This window comes from Myotis brandtii, unplaced genomic scaffold, assembly GCF_000412655.1.
Source record: "Myotis brandtii unplaced genomic scaffold, ASM41265v1 scaffold48, whole genome shotgun sequence".
NCBI lineage: Eukaryota > Metazoa > Chordata > Mammalia > Chiroptera > Vespertilionidae > Myotis > Myotis brandtii.
This window is the reverse complement of record NW_005368341.1, coordinates 7,096,081-7,118,820: the sequence shown is the minus strand read 5'-3', so window position 1 is coordinate 7,118,820 and position 22,740 is coordinate 7,096,081. Positions and strand designations below refer to the sequence as shown.

At 36.8% G+C, this 22,740-nt stretch overlaps 1 protein-coding gene across 1 annotated transcript in view; it reads left to right on the top strand.

Moving 5' to 3' along the window:
• AKAP9 (A kinase (PRKA) anchor protein 9) overlaps positions 1-22,740 on the top strand; it is a 123,006-nt gene that overhangs the window by 86,582 nt on the left and 13,684 nt on the right. Inside the window, exons 21-35 of the mRNA XM_014547560.1 lie at positions 200-319; positions 3,276-3,452; positions 4,110-4,214; positions 9,868-10,020; positions 10,348-10,527; positions 11,157-12,233; positions 13,601-13,738; positions 14,236-14,724; positions 15,168-15,231; positions 15,324-15,445; positions 15,981-16,172; positions 16,430-16,600; positions 18,666-18,810; positions 21,399-21,618; positions 22,378-22,528. Coding sequence (XP_014403046.1) covers positions 200-319; positions 3,276-3,452; positions 4,110-4,214; positions 9,868-10,020; positions 10,348-10,527; positions 11,157-12,233; positions 13,601-13,738; positions 14,236-14,724; positions 15,168-15,231; positions 15,324-15,445; positions 15,981-16,172; positions 16,430-16,600; positions 18,666-18,810; positions 21,399-21,618; positions 22,378-22,528 — 3,504 coding nt within the window. The remainder of the gene's footprint in view (positions 1-199; positions 320-3,275; positions 3,453-4,109; positions 4,215-9,867; positions 10,021-10,347; positions 10,528-11,156; positions 12,234-13,600; positions 13,739-14,235; positions 14,725-15,167; positions 15,232-15,323; positions 15,446-15,980; positions 16,173-16,429; positions 16,601-18,665; positions 18,811-21,398; positions 21,619-22,377; positions 22,529-22,740) is intronic.

The following is a 22,740-nucleotide window of genomic DNA, read 5'->3' as shown; positions in this document are numbered from 1 at the left end:
TTTAAATGCTTAAATTTTTGTTGACGAGCCCACGTAGGCTACATACCATACAAAAATGTTATCTTCTGGTTTGGAGTGGTATTCTGTGGTCATCAGTTATTTGTCTTCAAACAAAACTGTACCTATAACCAAAGGGTATGTGAGGAAAATAATAACTTCAATAAATATTGTTTCTTCAATTACTGTTATTAAAATTCAGGAGCAAGCCATTGATAGAGAACATGAGAGAGATGTATTCCAACAGGAAATACAGAAATTAGAACAGCAACTTAAGGTTGTACCTCGATTTCAGCCTATCAGTGAACATCAAACTAGAGAGGTAAGAACTTTACTGATATTGTCTACCTTAAAATAATTTATATATTGTAAAACAAGGTGCATATTTTGAAAAACTTAAAAGGAATTCTTTCTATTGTACATAAACCTTCAAAATCAGAAAATTAAATATTACTTTGACATGAAAAGGTTCTTAAAACCCTAAAAATTATGTGTATTGAGTCCCGGCTGGTGTGGTTAGAGCATTGGCCCACGCACTGAAGGGTCACGGGTTCGATTCCTATTCAAGGGCACGTGCCTGGGTTATGGGTTCTCTCCCCACCTCCAGTTGGGACACATGCAGGAGGCAACCAGTCGATATGTCTTTCTCACATGAATGTTTTTTTCTCTCTCCCCCCGGCTCCCTTCTGAAAAGCAATGGAAAAAATATCCTTAGGTGAGGATTAAAAATGTGTGCATTGACATTTGGAATCATTACTACTTATATTTATCTTCTAGTATTGCCCAATGAAACAAACTTTCCTACTTATTTTTTATTCCCCATGCCCAAAAAAATTGATCAAAAGAGTTGTCTATATTCAATCACTCTTTACTTCCCCATCTCCCAGTCTCTTCTCAGTCCACTCCAATGAAGTGTCTAACCTCTCTGTCTCAGAGGGGTTTATTATCCTCTACTCCAGGGGTGGGGGATCTTTTCTCTGCCAAGGGCCATTTGGATATTTATAACATCATTCGGGGGCCATACAAAATTGTCAGCTTAAAAATTAGCCTGCTGCGTTTGGTCAAACATTTAATTAACTCACCCCTAATGCCTTGGCAGAGCCAGGCCAAATGATTCTGTGGGGCCTATACAGCCCTCTGGCCAGACATTCCCCACCCCTGCTCTACACTGTTGAAACTGTTCCGTGAAGGTTACCCACAGCCTCATGGCTATGTCCAGTAACCATTTCTCTAGACCAGTGGTTCTCAACCTTCCTAATGCTGCGACCCTTTAATACAGTTCCTCATGCTGTGGTGACCCCCAGCCATAAAATTATTTTCGTTGCTACTTCATAACTGTAATTTTGCTACTGTTATGAATTGTAATGTAAATATCTGATATGCAGGATGTATTTTCATTGTTACAAATTGAACATAATTAAAGCATAGTGATTAATCACAAAAACAATATGTAATTATATATGTGTTTTCCGATGGTCTTAGGCAACCCCTGTGAAAGGGTCATTCGACCACCAAAGGGGTCGCGACCCACAGGTTGAGAACCGCTGCTCTAGACCATGTAGAGGCATTCATACAACCTTCTTCCTGAAACATTTCCTTCTCTTGGGCTTCTGTGACACACTCACTTCATAGGTCTCTTTCTCTTGTCTTTGTTTTTTGACCCAAAATAAATGATGGAGTACCCTAAATCTTAGTCTTGAGCCCCTTTTCTTTCCTATTTATATTCTCTTCCAAGGCAGTTATATATAAATGACTCCACATTTGTATCGCCAGCCCTAACAGCTCAGTTTAGCCCCAGATTTGAATAATCAGTTTCCCAGTCTATATTTCCTCTTAGTTGTCTCAAAATTAATATGCTCAAAAGAGAGCTTTTGATGCCTGACTATCCCCCACCAAGAAGGATAAGAATAAAACATGTTCCTTCATTTCAGTAAATATTATACCATCTCCACCTTCCTCATTGTTAAGACCTAGAATGCATTCTTAATTCCACGCTTTTTCTCAGCCCTCCTTATCTGTTAGTAAGTCAAGTTTCACTACATTTTCTTATTCTTTTCCTTTTCATTCATCTCCTTAAATCTTAGCTGTTGTTATTTCTTACTTAGATGATTTTGGTAGCCTCCTTACTATTCTCTTGCTTCTACTTTTCACCCCAACTGTCCATTTTCTCCTTATATGAACACATAACCAGAACTTCATATTTACCAAGTGAATGCTACATGAATGAGGGAAGATTCATTGTATAAATTGTAAAGGTGGCTTATCATGGTTATAAAAAAATTATGCTTGGGTTTAGACCATCCCAGTTCAAATCATGGCTCTGCCCTTTACTAGGTGTGTGACAATGGCTAAAGTCACTTTCTAAAACTTGCTTACTCATTTCTAAAATAGAGATTGCAATAGAACCCATCAGATAGAAGTATTGTCCTGGTACACAATGAACACTTAAATTTAACTATTATTTCTGAAAATAATTTTAAAATTCTTTTTTTTTTTGTTTTAGAGAGAGAGGGAGGGGGAAAGAGAGATAGGGAAAGAAACATTGATTTGTTGTTCCACTGCATTCATTGGTTAATTCTTGCATGTGCCCCAACCAGGGATTGAACCCGCAACCTTGGTGTATCTGGATGACACTCCAACCAACTACCTGGCAGGGCCCAAAATAAATTTTATTTAAAAAAAAATTTATAGTATAGCCCTGGCCAGGTAGGTCAGTTGGTTGCAGGTTTGATCCCTGGCCCCCTTGTCAGGGCACGTGTGGGAGGCAACCAATCAATGAATCGATGTGTCTCACGTCAATCTCTCTCTCTCTCTCTCTCTCTCTCTCTCTCTCTCTCTCTTTCTCTCTCTTCCCCCTCCTCTCTTCTTCCTTACATTCTCTCTAAAAATCAATGGGAAAAAATATCCTCAGGTTGGGATTAAAATAATAATAATAATAATAAACATAGCATCCAAAAATACTTTTTTAAAATATATATATATTTTTTTATTGATGTCAGAGAGGAAGGGAGAGGGAGAGAGATATAGAAACATCAATGATATGAGAGAATCATTGGTTGGCTGCCTCCTGCACACCCCCAACTGGGGATCAAGTCCACAACCAGGGCATATGCCCTTGACCGGAATCGAACATGGGACCCTTCAGTCCACAGACCGACACTCTATCCACTGAGCCAAACCAGCTAGAGCCAAAAATACTTTCTGAAATGGGGATAGATGTTCTACTAACTTGCTGAAATTTTTTGAATTTACAGTTTTTGTGTATTACATATTTCCAGGTTGAACAGTTAACAAATCATCTGAAAGAAAAAACAGACAAGTGCAGTGAGCTTTTGCTCTCTAAGGAGCAGCTTCAGAGGGACATACAAGAACGGAATGAAGAAATTGAGAAACTGGAGTTCAGAGTAAGAGAACTGGAGCAAGCCTTACTCGTTAGTACAGACCCTTTCCAAAAGGTGGGACATTTTCTTCGGGTTGATTTTCATCAAGTATTTTAATGCAGGTTACTCCCAATTACATGAACGTCAGTTCTTTTAAGTAAAAAATTGTTATTGATTTTTTGATGTTATTGCATGAAGTATATATCTTTATGTCTTCATTGACATTATAACCATTTCTGGTTATTTTTATTTCTAAAGGTTACTTGCATGCCTTAGTCCTGAGAAAGGAAGATTAGTTAAACCAGAAGAATTAATTACTCTTTTAACCATCATTAGATTGTGATTCTAAAATAATAGCCAGTGAAAAAACTGTGGACATCAGTTTAGACTGATGCTCTACCCCAGACTAGAAAGTAATGAAATCTATTCCTATTATACTGTAAAAAACAAAAATGAATGGGGAAAAAAAAGAGCAGGGAAGGAAGCTTGGGAGGGGGCAGGTGAGGGGACAGACTTCATTTTATCTGAGGAATGAATTTTAAGAGTGTCAAACATTTCTGTGTGAGTTTGTATAAAATGCATTCAAGACTGAACACCTATAACTCTTTGATTATTCACTAATGTAGATTATCTACTTCTAATTGGGAGAAATAGAATTGCTACTTCTCCAATTAAAAAGGATAATCAAGATTTAATGTCTGAAAATTTGAGAAAATTTTTATATATTTAAAGGTAGAGGACCGAAAACAATTTGGAGCTGTAGAAGCTAAAGCAGAATTGTCCCTAGAAGTACAATTGCAGGCTGAGAGAGACGCCATAGACAGAAAGGAAAAAGAGGTAAAGAGTTTATTTATTATTTTTTTAAAATATGTTTTTATTGATTTCAGAGAGGAAGGGAAAGGGGGAGAGAGATAGAAACATCAGTGATGAGAGAGAATCGTTGATCGGCTGCCCCACAACGGGGATTGACCCCACATCCCAGACATGTGCCCTGACTGGGAATTGAACCATGACCTCCTGGTTCATGGGTTGATGCTCAACCACTGGGCCACACCAGCCGGGCAAGAGTTTATTTTTAATGACAGTTGTGCTTTGAATTATTATGAACAAGTCCCCTGAAAATATCATTTGAACAGAGTGGAATTTATGGTCTAACACCAAAATTTAGACTGTTTCTTAGCTCATTGCCTTTGACCTTGAAGACCATAAACATTTAAACATCACTGGTGTGAGGAAGGAAGAGTATTCCGGTAGAGGGGACAGCAAGTGTAAAGGGTTTGATGCAGCAAGAAGTTTTGAGGACAAAAAGGAGGCCAATTTGGTTAGATATACATTGAAGGAAGATGAGAGTAGAGAATTAGTGAGTAGTGTTAAGGCAAAGGCAGTATCTTTCTTTTCTGCTGACCTTACCATGGGCTTTGAATTTTTGTTACTTTGCTGTGGGTTTTTTCCTTTAAGTTGTATTGACCTGGGAGAGCATAGTGCTGTTTTAGAATATACTAAACATAGTCTTAAAACAAAAGATTAATAATAAAGTAATTATATAAAGTTATGTTTTTCTACTCACCCTTTCCGCCAAAAAAAATCCCACTTTTAAAATAGTAGTAATTCCCAATTCCTAATTAAATTATAACTTATTTAAACCTTTGTCTACTGTTAGTTTTTCTAAAATATATTGTACTCTACATTGTCTAGCTATATTATATCATTTAAAATGTTTAAATTTTGTAAATTACATTTTTATCCATATAATTTTTCTCAGGACATTTTAATATATTTTAACAAATATTTATTGAACTTAAACAGTTTATAAATGTAAATAAGTGCTTTGAAAAATATAAGGATGATTTAGACATCAGCTAAAACTACAGCTCAGAGAATGTGTAGTTTAGAGTTGAAAAAGCCGTCTATATAAATGACTAATAGAAATAATCATTTCTATGAGCAGGATTGTTTTCATGTTGATACATAATACTAATGATTATCTAAAAGGTTTTGTTTTTTTGTGGGGGGGGTGTTGACAATAAATGTGCCTCTTGTTACCTTAATGAGGTGATTTTTTTTTTATTGATTTCAGAGAGGAAGGGAGAAATAAAAACATCAATGATGAGAAAATCATTGATCAGCTGCCTCCCACACACCCTCCCACTGGGGACTGAGCCTGCAACCCGGGCATGTGCCCCAACCAGAATCGAACCTGGGACCCTTCAGTCCGCAGGCCAACGCTCTATCCACTGAACAAAACCAGCCAGGGCAAGAGCTAACCCAACAGCTGGCCCTGGTCTGCTAGTTTTTAATAACAGTGACAACTACAGTGTCAGAATGCACTCAGCTGTAACTGGAGGCTGAAAGACAGGAAAGTAAAATTAAAACATATCTTTCAGTGAAAACATCTTAAGTATTCTGTCCTGCACTAGGCAAATATTTTCAGCTATCTGATGGAGAATAAACATTAGATGTATATGTGTCATTATATTTGAGATACCTTTAGGCTACTCTCAAAGCCTAAATTTTGTTTAAAGTTATAATGTTTAGAAAGCAGAATGAATAGAAAGAGAAGAAAACTTTAAAAGATAGGAGTTTCAGGATGATAAGAGAAGGGGAATAATGTAGAGAGAATTAGAATAATTTCTTTAAGAATAAGATTACTTCAATAGGTTTTAGCTCCCTATAGAGCTAATGAAATCTAGCTTACAGATGGCAATAATCTATACAGTGGGGCCTTGACTTACGAGTTTAATTCATTCCGAGACTGAGCTCGTTAAGGAGCTCATTAAGGAGCTCATTAACTCAAATTACTCTGTCAACTCAATGCAAAAAATCGGCCAAGAGACAGCTGGTATCTCAAAAAACTTGTTAGGACACTCGTAAAAGCCCAGCGACCAAACTCAGAATGACCAGTCGACCAGTCACTATGATGTGCTCTGACCACCAGGGGCAGACACTCAACACAGGAGCTGTCCCCTGGTGGTCAGTGCGCTCCCACAATAGGAGCACTGTTTGACTGACCGGCATCCACAGCCCACTCAGAAGGCGGGTCCACAGCCGCTCAGCTGACCAGGATGAGCGGCGCTCCCCCAGCGGGCCAATCCCCACAGGCCATGCCCCCCAACCAGCACGAATCCATGCACTGGGCCTCTAGTAAATAATAATAGTTAACTTTGTTTAGGTCTGTGCTAGAAAGTGTAAGTATTTCAAATGTCCTATGTTATTAACCCTAGTGTCTCCCTAAGAATAGGCTCTATTGTCATCTCTATTTTACCAGAGTTTTAAGAGAGGTTAACTTTGACGGTCTGATCGATGCTTCTCAAACCTCAAAGGGGGTAAGGGGTAAAGATCAACCAAAGGACTTGTATGCATGCATATAAGCCTAACCAGTGGACACAGACACCAGGGGGGTGAGGGCATGAGTGGCAGGGAGGTGAGGGGGCAATGGGAGGATAAGGACACATATGTAATACCTTAATCAATAAAAAAAAAAAAAGAGAGAGAGAGGTTAACTTGCTCATGGTCACACAGTGAGTGGTTGAGCAAGAATTCCTCCAGTTTATTTCTCTGATTCTGGAGCTCTGTAATGCTCTACTGCAAAAGCAGTGGGCCATGTTTGGCCTTGTTGATATATAAGTATTAAAGACTGTCATTCAACATTTATTGAGCTCTTACTAGATATAGACCACCACTGTCCAACTGTAAAACAAGCACTGGATTTCAAGGACTCTACTACTAACTAAGGAAACCTACATATTATAAAAAAAAAAAAAAAGATAAAATCACTTAAAAAGAAAACACAAATGGAGTATATTAATGTAATCCAATAGAAGCTCAGCAACTACATAGATATCCTTTGGTACCTAAAGTAAACAAGATTAAAACAAATAGCTACCATTCTGTTTTTAAACCTTAATAATATTCTTATGCTTTAGGGTTGTTCCAGCCGTGGGCAAACTACGGCCCGCGGGCTGGATCCGGCCCGTTTGAAATGAATAAAACTAAAAAAAAAAAAAAAAGACCGTACCCTTTTATGTAATGATGTTTACTTTGAATTTATATTAGTTCACACAAACACTCCATCCATGCTTTTGTTCCGGCCCTCCGGTCCAGTTTAAGAATCCATTGTGGCCCTCGAGTCAAAAAGTTTGCCCACCCCTGTTATAGACTCAGTATTAAGACAACCTGGGACTACAGCTGGAATCTGGCTGAATAAAAGGAAAGAATGTCCTTTGAGGTGATTTTTGGGAGTTGAAATCTCTGTTGTGATGCCTCAGTTTCAGCTGTCTCTAACAGGAGTGTTAGTGCTTTAGACCAGTGCCTCTCAGACTGTAATGTGAACGTGAATCCCCCTGGGATCTTGTTGAAGTGAAGACTCTGATTCAACAAGTCTGGGTGGGGCTCGAGAATCTCTGCGTCTAACATGTTCCCAGATGATGCCAATTCTGCTGCGCCAGGGGCCACACTTTGAATAGCAAGGCTTTAAATCACAGAGCTAAGTATTCGACCTTAATCTGTTGTATCAAAAAGAAAATAAATACCATGTGAGGTAAGGCAGCAATTTTGAACTTAAATATCTATGTATGTGTTGAAATAATACCTTGTCATCAAAAGAAGTTGTAGAAGATAGTGATAAGTATAAATAGATATTAGATAACTTTGAAGAAGATATAATCATCACAATTTTCAACAAACTAACCTGATAATTATATATGCACATCTATAAATGTATTTAAGATGTGTCTGCTGAGTTTAATACCAGGGTTACAGAAAATAATTTAAATATGAGTCTTTGACATTAATTATTAGAAGCAGAATAAATGATAGTTATGAATGTAAGGCTCCAGCCAGTCAGGATGGTGGAGTAGGTAAATGCTGTGCTCGCCTCCTCCTATGACCACATCAAAATTACAACTAAATTATAGAACAATCAACCTGGAGAACCATCTGAAGATTAGCTGAACAGAAGTCCTATAACTAAGGATATAAAGGCATGTGGAGACTGAAATAAACTATTTCCTTATTGGGGAAAAAAGTAAGGCTCCAGAGGTAAACTTCTCTGGTCCAAAAGCTGATTTCCACATATTGGCCTTGTGACCTCAGGACTAGGAAACTCCTCTCTCAGTAACTCCCTTCCTCATCTCTGAAATGGGGATAATCTTAGCAGAGATCTCATAAGTTTGTTACAGGGGTTTTTTAAAATAGTACATATAAAGCACTTTATACAATGCCTAACAGTAAATTGTCTATAAATGATGGCTATTATTACTAGTATCAATACTGTTTCCATTAAGGGAGTATTAGGCTGAACGGTTTTGAAGGTCTTTGCCTTGCCAATGCTAAGATACCATTCTGATTATGTATCTATGTAATCAGTATATGCCCCCTTTGAAATTCTAAGGTGATAAATGATTTATAGACTGCCAGTTGCCATTAAATGCTGCTTCTGCGTCTTAGGTTGTTTTTAATGCAGCAATTTGATCATCAGGTATATACCCATTTGCAAATCCATTCATTAAATATTTATAAGTAGCTACAGAGCAGTGAGCTAAATGACTGTTCCTGTCCTCAATCAAACCCAATTTTTAAAATAGAACAATAGGAGCTTCTAATATTGATCATTAGTTTCAGTCACTATCTAACCATCAAAGAGCAATTTAATGGCTTTATCATTAATGAGATTCATCCTCAGAAATGAGCCAAAATTATATTGTCCTACATGTAGGAGCTCTCTAATTTTCTGTTAAGATAGTATTAATAACTAACTTTTTAAGTTTCTTATTTCTGACCTCCACCTCTGCTTCCTTCTGCTTAAACAAGGCACATGGCAGCCAGATCCTTTGTTGGGTATTCATATGGACTAAATTGAGCTGTTCACAGCTGGTGGCAAAAATAACTGATTTAATTCTATTACTTTCTTCAACCTTTTGATAAAAACTAAATTTAACATAAAATAAAATCTTAAATGTAGACTTTTTCTCCTCTCCCATGATCCTTTTCTGCTTTATCTCAGAGTATTTTAGGTAGGAAATAGCTCCTGTATCCTTCCTCTGAAGGTCTCATCTTTGCTTTGGGCAGGATGATTTAAGAGTGTTACGTTTTAAAAAGTCTAGAAACCACACAGTTACATCTGACTTAGAGAAACTGCTTTCCTTTATTCTCACAGCCCTGGCCAGGTGGCTCAGTTGGTTGGAGCATCATCCTATACACCAAAAGGTTGCAGGTTCATTTACTGGTCAAGGCACATACCTAGATTGTGGGTTCGATTCCTGGTCGGTGAGGGTACTTGAGACAACAGATCAATGTCTCTCTCTCTCTCTCTCTCTCTCTCTCTCTCTCTCTCTCTCTCTCCTTTCCTCGCTCTCTAAAAATCAATAAAAATAAATAATTTTTTTAAAACACACACACTTTATATAGCTAATACAGCATTCTTCATCTCTCTTGATAAATATTTGTATAAATAATTTTTTTCTCTTTCTTTTTGATAATTTTGGTATCGAAGATCACAAACTTAGAAGAACAGTTAGAACAGTTTAGAGAAGAACTGGAAAATAAGAATGAAGAAGTTCAGCAACTACATATGCAATTAGAAATACAGAAAAAGGAAGCTACTACCCGCCTACAAGAACTTGAACAAGAAAACAAATTATTTAAGGTAATTAGTTAAGAAAAGCTTTGCTAAATAATTCATAGTTTTTGTCTTATGCAGGTGTTTATATTAAGCATTTGCTAACAAAGGAGCATTCGTTGCAAATGGATTTGCATGGAACTTATTTTTAAGCCAATAGAAACATTTAAATTCCTCATAAATGAAAAAATGCATACCTGTTATCAAAATATTTTAAGAATTATTGATTTACAATACCTGTGCTATTTCTGACTCTTTAATTTGTATATTTTAGGCACTATATCTTTTGTAAAAGTTAATTGAAAGTTTAGAAATAATGATTTGTCCAACTGGGAAGATTATTTTTGTCCCTAGGATGAAATGGAGAAGCTGGGATTTGCTGTAAAGGAATCTGATGCTACCTCTACTCAGGACCACCATGTGATATTTGGGAAAGTTGCTCAAATAATGCAGGAAAAAGAGGTAGAAATTGACCGATTGAATGAACAAATTACAAAACTTCAGCATCAACTTAAAATTACAACAGATAACAAGGTACACTAATTTAAGATGGATTATTACCTGAAGTTAATTGAGCTAGAATTTTAAAAGGGACAAAATGGTGATTTTTATTTTCAGTTTCTCTTTGAATATCAAAATAAATAAACCTTCATTCTCTTTACCCATGAATTCTTAATTTCACAAGCTATATATTTTTTATCCCCTCCTAATATTGTCAAAGACTTTTCATGTTTTACAAGGAGTCTCTGGTGACCTAGAGTTCATCAAATCATTCTAACCAAACCTATTAAAAATGCTATTGTTTAGTATAAGTTAAATGAGATAATGACATTTGGGTGCTATCTGCTATAGATTGTTTTCATTTCAGTATTTCCATTTTTCGATTAAATGTATTGATATTGACTATTTTACTTATAGAAAATCAGCTACTAAAAGTATAAATCTCTTTATATTTAACAGAACTTTCTGAGTGAAAGTCTAAATTAGGTCCTTCTTTGATATGATGGGGTCTATTGACCTATGTTAAAATTAATGTAGTATGTCCAAGAAGTATATTATTTTGTGTGATCAATACTTGAATACCCTGCCCTAAAATAAAATAGAATTCTCAAAATATAAATGCATTTTTATTATGTATGTTACTTTTTTTCATTAACTAACAGGTTATTGAAGAAAAAAATGAACTGATAAGGGATCTTGAAACCCAAATAGAATGTTTGGTGAGTGATCAAGAACGTGTGAAGAAAACTAGAGAGGAAGAAATCGAGCAGCTTAATGAAGTGATTGAAAAACTTCAACAGGAATTGTTGAATATTGAAGAGAAGACATCAGTGCATGCTAATTCTCTTCCAGAAGAAGCAGATAGTCTACAACATCAGTTGGAGATGGTGATAGCTGAGAAACTGGCTTTGGAGCAGCAAGTAGAAACCACTAAGGAGGAAATGGCCTTTATGAAAAATGTACTTAAAGAAACCAATTTCAAAATGAACCAGCTAACACAAGAATTACGCAGCTTAAAGAGAGAACGGGAAAACATGGAAAAAATCCAAAGTATACCAGAGAAAAGTGTTAACATGGCTATAGAAGACCTTAGCAGAAGGAAACCTGAAGTAGAAGAAGTCCTTACTGAGGATGCTCTTCAACCCCTAGAAAGTCAGACTTACCTCAGATCTTTTGAAGAAAACAGCAGACTTTTCATAAACAGTTTGGAAACAAAGGTGCTACAACTTGAGAGCACTGTGAGTGCAAAGAACTTAGAACTCAGCCAGTGTTATAACCAAATAAAGGACATGCAAGAGCAAGGCCAGGCTGAAACAGAAATGCTCCAAAAGAAGATTGTAGACCTACAGACTGCACTTGAGGAAAAAGTTGCTGCTGCTGTCGTGAGTCAGGTCCAACTTGACGCAGTCAAGGAATATGCAGAACTCTGTCAGAGGAGACAAGAAAGTTCATCGGAGCCTGAAAGAACAAATGTACAGAATTTAAATCAACTAACAGAAAACGAGATGGAGTCAAATGTAACGGCATTAACCTTGAGAATATCAGAATTAGAAAGCCAGGTGGTTGAAATGCAGACTAGTTTGGTTTTAGAAAAAGAACAGGTAGAAATCGCAGAGAAAAATGCGGTGGAAAAAGAAAAGAAGCTACTAGAACTACAGAAGCTATTGGAGGACAGTGAGAAAAATCAGGGAGGCAAAGAAAGGAAAAGAAGCTCTCAGGGAGATTTTGAAGTTCCCAAGGTTAGTTTGCATTTAATTTTTTTCATTTAAATACAAACTAAGAAACTCTCTTTTCCTTTGTTCCTTAAGCTGATTGCTAATTTATTAAATTAAAGGTGGTGTTCTTTACATCTAGCAATTCATATGTAAAGTGCTTTTATAAAAAATATTACTATTCTTTGCATATTTTCACTAGAATAAATGATACAAACTATATTTTGTATCCATCATTGTGGTCTTCAAATCACAATATTTATTTCACTAGCATCGTCATTAAATAGAGTAGTCAGAAGAAACTTAGAAATGTTACGTTTAGCAAATGTCCTCTGGAACTTGTGTGGGGTTTTTCCTTTTCCCTCTAACGTGCATGTATATGATCATCCCTTTTAGGTAATGGAAATTATCAAAGTATTCTAGTGTTCTACCAAACTAAAATATGAGTAACAAGTCTTTAGCTTTTACAGATTTTATATCTGATAATAAATTTTATTCTTTCCTATGAACAATTTGTATTTCACCCTTGTACATCTGCTTACATAAAGATCTGAAATCGCAGTTATTTCTTGGCATAGGACTGATGTGAAAGGACTTTAACTTTCAAATTCTCACTTGATATATTTTTTTATTTTGAATAGTAAATGTGAATACCAGGAGATTAACTGCTATATCAAGATTCTATAAATGTATAATTTATTTTGTAAAGGATAATAATTCTTGCCACTTACTAGGCTTTTTCTTCCTAGCTTCCTGGAACTATAAATGACTATAAGTAATATTAAAATAGTAATGCTGCTTTCCATGTATATAAAACTTCTAAGAACTATTTTAGTAACACCTGGTATCTTTTGAGGAAAGTGATATAAATATGAAAGTTTTTTGAATGGTACCCAAAATATTTTAAATAATAACTTACAAATTTTTAGGCTATATACTAATGAGAGTATTTACCTTTCATTCCTGGAAAAGCAGTCTTTTCTTACTGTCTCAAAAATACAAAATTATGGTTCTGAAAAAGTTTCCCTATTTGTTGAAAGAACATGGATCATTTCAACTCCTTTTATCTGATAGGCAGTCCTGAAAAAGCTTCATTTGAATATATATGTGCCACCCTAGTCAGTTTGGCTCAGTGGATAGAGCATCAGCCTACAGACTGAAGGGTCCCGGGTTCGATTCTGGTCAAGGGCACATGCCTGGGTTGCAGGCTCAATCCCCAGTAGGGGACATGCAGGAGGCAGCTGATCAGTGATTCTCTCTCATCATTGATATTTCTCTCTCTCCCTTCCTCTCTGAAATCAATAAAAATATATTTTTAAAAATGAATGTATATGTGCCTTGAACTTGGCTATATTTTTTGAAAATGTGTTTTATGTTTTTCCACTGCCATACAGACAACTGAGCTAATTCATACCAATGAAGAAAGTGGATTCTTTGGTCAACTGGAGGCTCTTAGAGCTGAGTCAGCAGCTACTAAAGAAGAACTGGCCAATTATAAAGAAAAGGCAGAAAAACTTCAACAAGAGCTTTTGGTAAAATAAGTAACATAGCTCCTAATTCACTTATTTCTACCTATCTTAATTTTATTTCAAGGTATATTCTCTTCTATGAAAACAAACACAGATCCATAACTTAAAGCTAAAAAAAAAATAAAAGCTTTGTGAATTTGATGAAAAGTTATTATAAATTTCATTGCTGGCATATTCTTGCTTGATTTTCCTTGGAATCTTTGTTAGGAAGATGCTTTTAATCCTTATTCTATTAATGAAGGAGGAGAAAGACAGATGTTAAAGGAAACTATATATTACATGAGAACCAAAAGTAGAGGCTGATAGAAATGTTTTCACTTCTGTGGTAATCTGTGACCATATATATAGGAATATATATGAAGACTGTGTTTCTGAAGTTTTTTTTATTATTCTGAGAAAAATGAACATATTAGCATGAATTATACTCTCCTCTCTACCCTAAATTCTACGTTCAGTATTTTAAATTAAATGTTCTATGGTTCTATTCATTATGTTTTTAGGTAAAAGAAACGAATATGGCATTTCTCCAGAAAGATTTAAGCCAAGTCAGGGATCAACTCACAGAGACAAAAGAGAAATTATCCTACTTCTTAGAAAAAGAAGATGAGACTGAGGAACAAGAAAACAGAAAGCTCTGCATATTAGAGCCACTTGTTATTAAAGAGGGTACAAGCACCGCATCCCAGACAGACAGGACTCTCAGGGTGAATAGCAGCAACCAGACTCCACAAGTCCATGTTAGAAACACAGGAATCCAAATTGACTTACAGAGTGAATGTTCATCAGAAGAAGTTACTGAAATCATCACTCAGTTTACTGAAAAAATTGAGCAAATGCAAGAGCTACATGCTGCTGAAATTTTGGATATGGAATCCAGACATATTTCAGAAACTGAAACCTTAAAGAGGGAACACTATGTTGCTATTCAGTTACTGACAGAGGAATGCGGTACCTTGAAGGCAGTGATACAGTGTCTGAAAGCTAAAGAGGTATTTGGTTTTCATACTATGTGTTCTTCAGTATTCTGTGATTTAAAAAAAAATGCTGTGGTTTTCAGAGAAAAGAAATTTAGGACAATCTCTTCCTTATGATAAACTTACAATTTTAAGTCTTTCCATTGTGTAGAGTCAGATATTAACTTTCCACAAAGTTCCTGTGCAGATTTGAAACCTGGTGTTATTGCTCCTTAACTCATGAATGTTTCCTATTATGCTAATATCCATGAAGAAAAAAAATTCAAAGCCTTGTTGTAAGCCACAGATAGTTTCTTTTATTTGAAAGGTGTAACAAACTTAATTGAGGGTTATTTTTTGTTTTTTTGCTGTTGTTTTTTTTTTTTACAGCATTAGAAAAAACAAAACTATATTCATTTATTTATTAAAGCAAAGAAAGTTATGTGGGGTTTTTTTATTTGTTTGTTTTCTCCAATTAGGGATCCTCGGTTCCTGAATTAACACATTCTGATGGTTACCAGACTAGAGAAATATGTTCTAGTGGTAAGTTATATAAATTTCTGGAATTTGTATAGTACTTTTTTAAAAAGTACTTGTTTCTTTTTAATAGTCAATTGTTGTTTACTTTATTTTAGATTCTGGATCAGACTGGGGTCAAGGAATTTATCTTACACAAAGTCAGGGATTTGACTTGACATCAGAAGGCCAAAGAGAAGAAAGCGAAAGTTCAACAGATTCGTTTCCAAAGAAAATAAAGGTACTAAAAGACATATATCTTTTAGTAAAACTTAGCCAGTGTGGTTTCTATATTGAACATAATAGTTTATTCAAAGTTATATAGTAAAATCCTCTGTGGAGAGACAATTGCACAACTAGAAGGAACCTTGGGGATCTATTTAGTTTTATTTCCATATTTTACAGATAATAAAGTATAATATATTTGTATCAAGATTTTTTTGAAAATTTTTGTTACTGAAATTTATATTTGCCAAAATTATTAAAGTGGTCTCAAGGACTAGAAATTATCTCCTACATATTTCCTTTGGTCAAATTAGTGGCTAATTATTGAATCCAAAAGAGCACACTAGGTAAGTAGAAGGAATAACGTCTTAGGCCATCTTATGGCTTTTCCCTCCATAGGAAGGTGGTGGGATGGTGTTTCCTATATGCAGTGGCTTTTCTAAATAAATCTAACTATATATAAAGCTGTCTTGCTTAAATTTTCACTTTGTCTGAACTTGCAGTCTTTGAAGAAGTTGTCATAATTCTGGTTTTTGGGTTTTGGTTTCTAGGGATTACTGAGAGCTGTTCACAGTGAGGGCATGCAGGTGCTCTCTCTTACCGAATCTCCCTACAGTGGTGGAGAGGACCATTCTGTTCAGCAAGTTTCAGAATTCTGGCTAGAAGAGAGAAGAGCTTACATCAGTACAATCTCATCTCTTAAGGACTTAATTACCAAAATGCAAGTGCAAAGAGAAGCTGAGGTACTCAAGAGTATTATGCATCTCAATAGTTTTATATGCTTTTTATCCATCTTAAGGCACTTTACAAATTAAATTGTTGTTGTTTATGATACATTTTCACATAAATTACTATATATTATTTAAATGTCCCAAGTCACATACTTGCAAATAAATTGACATGCTTTAGGCTTCTAATATTTTGGTTAATAGATAAATATCCTTTCTGGAGCCTTTTTAAACATGCTTATTTGGAGCTAACTTTTATTTTTTATACTCAGTCTCATGAAAACTTCTCAGACTGGCGAGGTGAACTTCTGCTTGCCCTGCAGCAAGTTTTCTTAAAGGAGCGAAGTATTTTACTCGCCGCATTTCAGACCGAACTGGCAGCTCTGGGCACTAGAGATGCAGCTGGATTATTGAGCTGTTTGGAACAGAGAATACAGGAACAGGTATCAAAACGAAACTTTACATAAAACTTAAGGAAGGAATGCTTTTTAATAGTAATCAAATGAATGATTGATTAGGTTTATAATAAGTCAGAAGGTTAAAATTTTAGCAGGAGCCACTAAGAATATTTAGAAGAAAAATTATTACCATAAGTGTTTTTATCTTACGTTAGAAAATGAGCAAGATTAAAAATTAATGAGTTAATCATCCAGCTTGGGAAGTTAGAAAATGAGCAACAGAACAGCCCAAAGAGATTAGAAGGGATATGATACAGTTCTTACTACTGGCTGTAGTTAGAATCTGTGAATTTGCCGTGAATGCTGAGCCATTGCTACCAGGGGAAATCGAAGGGTCAGTTTCTGTGAGCCCCTGCTCATGACATTTTTGTCAACCAATCAATACATAACCTTGTTTTATGTGTGTTTCTGTTTAAAGACGCTGTATTTACTATATATTGTTGATTCATTAACGTTGAACTCCTGGCCATCAACACTATAGCTCATGCCTAAATGAAGCTTAACACATGTTTTCTTCATAAACTGCAGCTTTTTTGTGCTTAGGAACACTAGATAACACTTCATCCCTGTGCTGAGGGACCATTTTAAACAACAATATCACCAACAAAAAGCAAAAAAGTGCATAAAACAGCACTAAATGGGTGGCAGAAAGGACACTTGTTTAGAGTGTAAGGGATGAAACAAGAAGGCACAGGGTCTCCTTGTTTGACTTCAGCTAGGAATATACACATCTGGCAATTAAAATTTTTTTTAAATATATTTTTATCAATTTCAGAGAGGAAGGGAGAGGGAGAGAGAGATAGAAATATCCATGATAAGAAAGAATCATTGATCGGCTGCCTCCTGAATGCCCCTCACTGGGAATCGAGCCCACAACAAGACTTACAATTTGGTTATTTCTAACCAGGTGGTACAGAGAGGATATATTCAGGGAGTTGTACACAGGGGCTTTAATTGTATAGGAGCTATTTCTTAGGCTATGTACATGGTTGTTTATTGTGTTACTAGAGGCCCGATGCACGAAATTTGTGCAAGGGGCTTGGCCCTCGCAGCCGTGACGGCTTGCCTCGCGGGGCTTCGTCCGGAAGGTCATCCAGAAGGATGTTGGAAGGACATCGGAAGGCCGTTCAGCTGCCCGGTCTAATTAGCATTTACGCTTTTATTATTATAGACTAGGGGCCCAGTGCACGAATTCGTGCACCTCGAAAGGAGCTGTGGGCTACAAGGCTGCGGTGGGCACAGGGGCGGGTCTCAGCCCATCCTCCGTGCCCCTGCCCGGCCCCTCCCACCGCTGCCCCATGTCCCCTGTCTGCTGGCAACCGCACTCCTGCCGCCACTGCTCCCATGCACTGATGGCGCCAGCCCTGCTCACACCTGCTGATGGCGCAGAGCAATTGGGGCAGGCGCCAGCAATGAGTGCAAGCGGGGCTGGCACTGTCAGGGGGTGCAAGTGGCGGCTGCTGCCCCGATCACCCCACAGGAGCAAGGGGAGGTGGAGAAGCCCTCAGGTGATCGCGGCTGGCACTGGGCACCAGAAGCGGGTGCAAGCAGCAGCTCTGGCGCCGGCCATAGGTGCAAGCAGAGCCGGTGCTGGTAGCAGGTGTGAGCACCAGGTGGGACTAGAGCAAAGAATTTTCACCACCAGAGGCTTGCCCCGATGACAGTGACCAGTGCCCCACCTTGGTCTGGCACCCCCACTCACCTGCTCCACCATCCTGCTGCGGCCAAGGCCCGCCATGTTCCGCGCTCTGCCACCTGCTGCCAACGCCTGCCGTGTTCCACGCACGCCCCCTGGTGGTCAGCGCACATCATAGCGACCGGTTGTTCGGTTGTTCTGCCACTCGGTCTATTTGCATATTAGGGTTTTATATATATAAATACCTCATGTTTTCTTGTGTGTTTGAAGAATTTCAAAATAAATGTAAAGATTAATAGCCAGAAGTAAACCCTAGCATGTGTCTTCCATTCATTCTTCTTCAGACTTCCTGGTTGTTAATTTGATTGTCTTTATAACTCTCTTCACTTGATTTTTCACTTTGCATTGTTACAGGGTATTGAATATCGAGCAGCTGTGGAATGCCTCCAGAAAGCAGACAGGAGGAGTTTGTTATCTGAAATTCAGGCACTGCGTGCTCAAATGAATGGTAGAAAAATGACTCTGAAAAGAGAAAAAGAGAATGATCAACCAAGCCAAGGTACGCTGTATAACAGGATCATATGATAACACACAGGTGAAAATATTTCACGTTGTCTCCCTTCTTATTCAGTTAAAACACATTTCTTCTTATTTACTTTTTGTTCTTTCTCATATCAGAGAGATAATCTACATTAATTACCCTAGGGATTAAAGGATTGTCCAGTTGGTTTTAAACACATATATATCTGTTTATATAGTATAACAAATTAAATGAGTATCTGTGGAAACATCACCCATGTCAAGTATACCAGAGCCCCCTTCCCAAACACACACTCATCTAGTAATTTAGAGGTGACCTTATCCTGATTTTGTTTGTTTTACTACCTATTTATATATTCCTAAACCATTTAAGTTTAGTTTTTTCTGCTTTTGAACTTTATCACTCTGTATATATTTATGTCTTCTTCTATCACCTCTCTATAACATTTTTTTAAGTTACTACAGTTATCTCTAGTTCAATCATTTTTGTTACTGTACAGAATTCCCAGGTGTGGATATTTCACAATTTATGTATCTTTTTAGCTACTAAATTCATTGCTAGTCTGCGTATTGATATACCATGTTTCTGATGCATACATGCATGACTTTTCTAGGTACAAACCCAGGAGTGGCATTGCTGGGTAATAAAATACATATCTGCAAATTTATTAAATAATGCCAAACTGTTTTCCAAGTGGTCACATTAGTTTGTACACTTACTAGCAGAGTATGAGCATTCTGTTGCTGGGCATTTTTGCCAAGAGTTGTTACTGTGAGACCTTTGTTGCCAATCTGGTGAGGGGACAGTGTATTGTTTTTGTGGTTTTAATTGACATTTACTAATTACTGAAGTGGTTTCATCCTTTTGTCATATGATTATTCGTTAGCGGGATTTCTGCTTTTGTGATACTGCTTCAGATATTTTCCCCACTTTTGCTAGAGTTGCAGATGGAAATCATTTGAGATTAAATTGAAATATAATTTTCATCATATCTAGTGAAGGCATATATCTTTGTCTTCAGTTTTATTTAATATGTTACAAACAGCCAAGCTTTTGCAAATTTTGAAAGTTATACCATAGTCTTATATTTGTCATTGAAAAGCTGAAGATTTTAAATACTATTTCAGAGAAAACGGGTAGAATGAGATCACAAATTAAATACCAGTATATCCTTTATATTAAGACATAAAATTAATTGAAGATTATTTTTAGAGAATTGATTAGTATTATTTTACTTAAGTTAAATAGAACCCCATTGAAAGCTATGTTTTACATGTGTACATATTTATATATGTAGATCCTGAGCATCTCTAAGAAATAGTTTTAAAAGCCTGAATTAACATGACTATTTTCTAAATTCAAGTTATTTTTGTCTCCTAACATCAGTAATAGGATTTGTAATATGAAGTGATGAACTGTAATAAAAATTTTTAAGTTAGCCTGACCGGTTTAGCTCAGTGGATAGAGCATCGGCCTGCGGACTGAAGGGTCCCGGGTTCAATTCCGGTCAGGGGCATGTGCCTTGGTTGCGGGCGCATCCCCAGTGGGGAGTGTGCAGGAGGCAGCTGATTGATGTTTCTCTCTCATCGATGTTTCTGGCTCTCTATCCCTTTCCCTTCCTCTCTGTAAAAAATCAATAAAATACATTAAAAAAATTTTTTTTAAGTTAAAAATATATTTATGGTAGAATAGAGAAATAAAAGAGGGGAGTAAAAATAACCTATAGAACTTCCTAAATCTTAAAATAATGACTGTTAATACCCAGATAAATATTTCTTCAGACCTTTTCAATGTATATCTATATATATATAAAAGGCTAAGCGACCGGCTGACCGGCTGGTAGATATGACGTGCACTGACCACCAGGGAACAACACTCAATGCAGGAGTTGCTGCTCAACAGCAACTTTGCAGAGTGCTCTCTTGCTCTCTGGGACCCCTCAGGGGATGTCAGACTGCTTTCAGCCTGTCCCCCACAGGCCAGGCCGAGGGACCCAACCTGCTGGAGGGACCCCGCTCACTCCGCAGACATCCTTCAAGCCCTGGCGCCACCCCAGGTGCGGCCAGGCAGTGAGGGACCGAGGGAGGTTAACTCCAGGGTGTGTCCAGCCTGTCTCACCCAGTCCCGCCCCGCTGGCCACCTTCTAATTAATTTCCTTTCCATGTGCATGAATCCATGCACCGGGAATCTAGTATGTATATAAAATCACATTTTCCACAAAAATGGGATCCTGATGCATATTTAAACTTATTTATTTATTATACCTAGGGATTTAAATAGTTCAGTTTGTTTTCATTGTAACAGACATATAGCAAGGGTTTGGTTGGTTTTTAAAGAAAAAAACATGATTCAAATTGGGGTTTGGACTTCCCACTTTTCTAGTAAAGCTCCTAGGGACTATCTGCAAAGGAGGGCTGACCGTTGTATTCATAGTTACCAAGTAACTCCTGTAAGTACTTTGTGTGGCTATCAAACTGTTGGGACTGTAATCTTTTCATTTGCTTTAGAGTAATTGCCTAAATTACAAATCAGTTCTTAACAAAATATTTACACACCAGATATGAGTTGCTAGATCATATTTTAAATATTAATAATTTTCCATCTAGAACTCCTGGAACATAACATCCAGCAGAAGCAGTCTCAGATGCTGGAGATGCAGGTGGAGCTCAGCAGTGCGAAAGACAGAGCCACAGAGCTGCAGGAGCAGCTGAGCTCTGAGAAAATGGTGGTTGCTGAGCTGAAGAGTGAACTTGCACAGACTAAGCTGGAACTGGAAACAACACTTAAGGCACAGCATAAGCACCTGAAGGAATTAGAGGCATTCAGGTGAGTCAAGCTTCCTTATTATAAATCTGTGTTGTGTGAAGAAAGTGGAACAATTTTGTCACAGACCTTGTACAGATCTTACAAAAACATAACATTATATATACACGATGTTTAGATACCATGAAACTTTGTTAACAGAGTAACTCAGTGGAAAGGAAAAGTCCAAGTATTTATGAATAATAAGCTCATGATTATGTATTGGCATATTCTCTACTGTGGCTTCCATTCTTTTTGAGATTTTTTATATAAGGTATAATTTTGACCTCATTTCATTTATTTGACCAACTAATCTGAAATGGTATTTATGATCTCAATAGAATTCATGGTTCAGTTGGCTAATATATGCAAAATGCTTTAAAAGATAATGCTTATAAAAAGAATGTTTGTTGGTGTAAATACTGTGATACTCTGCTTGCAATGGACACATTACAAGCACAGTCTTTATTTTGAACATTGTTTTCACACACATAAAAACACATGGTATTTCCCGTGTTTAGTTTTGGTAGAAGACAAGGAAGAATTTTTATTAATATTATTTTGTAATAGTAAATTTTTCTCAATGGTAAATAACTAATAGGTTTACTATTAGAAACAGTTAATTTGAAATGAACCACAGTCAACAGTCTTTAACCCTTATATGGTTTCTATTTTCTTACTAACTAGTGTATTATATGCCTTCACTTTTCATTGAAAGCTGTACTCTCTCTTCCTCTCACTATAGAGTAGTTTTATGAAAGCGTATTTGTCACTCTGATTTAGGTTGGAAGTTAAAGATAAAACAGATGAAGTACATTTGCTTAATGACACATTAGCAAGTGAACAGAAAAAATCCAGAGAGCTCCAGTGGGCTTTGGAAAAAGAGAAAGCCAAACTGGGGCGCAATGAAGAGCGGGATAAAGAAGAACTTGAGGTATTGTTATCTCTGTCTTTAAATATCTGTGGAAAATCCACAACTATATATGAAAGAATCGGAGACTTTGCTCTTTCTAAATTGTAAATTTTGGACTCCTTATGAGGTACAGTAATTTGTTTGCTCTGTGTTGAGCACTATTATAATGGTATCTAAACTGTACTAGGAAATGCTAGTAGTGTGATGCTTTTTTGTTTTGCTGCATCCAAGGA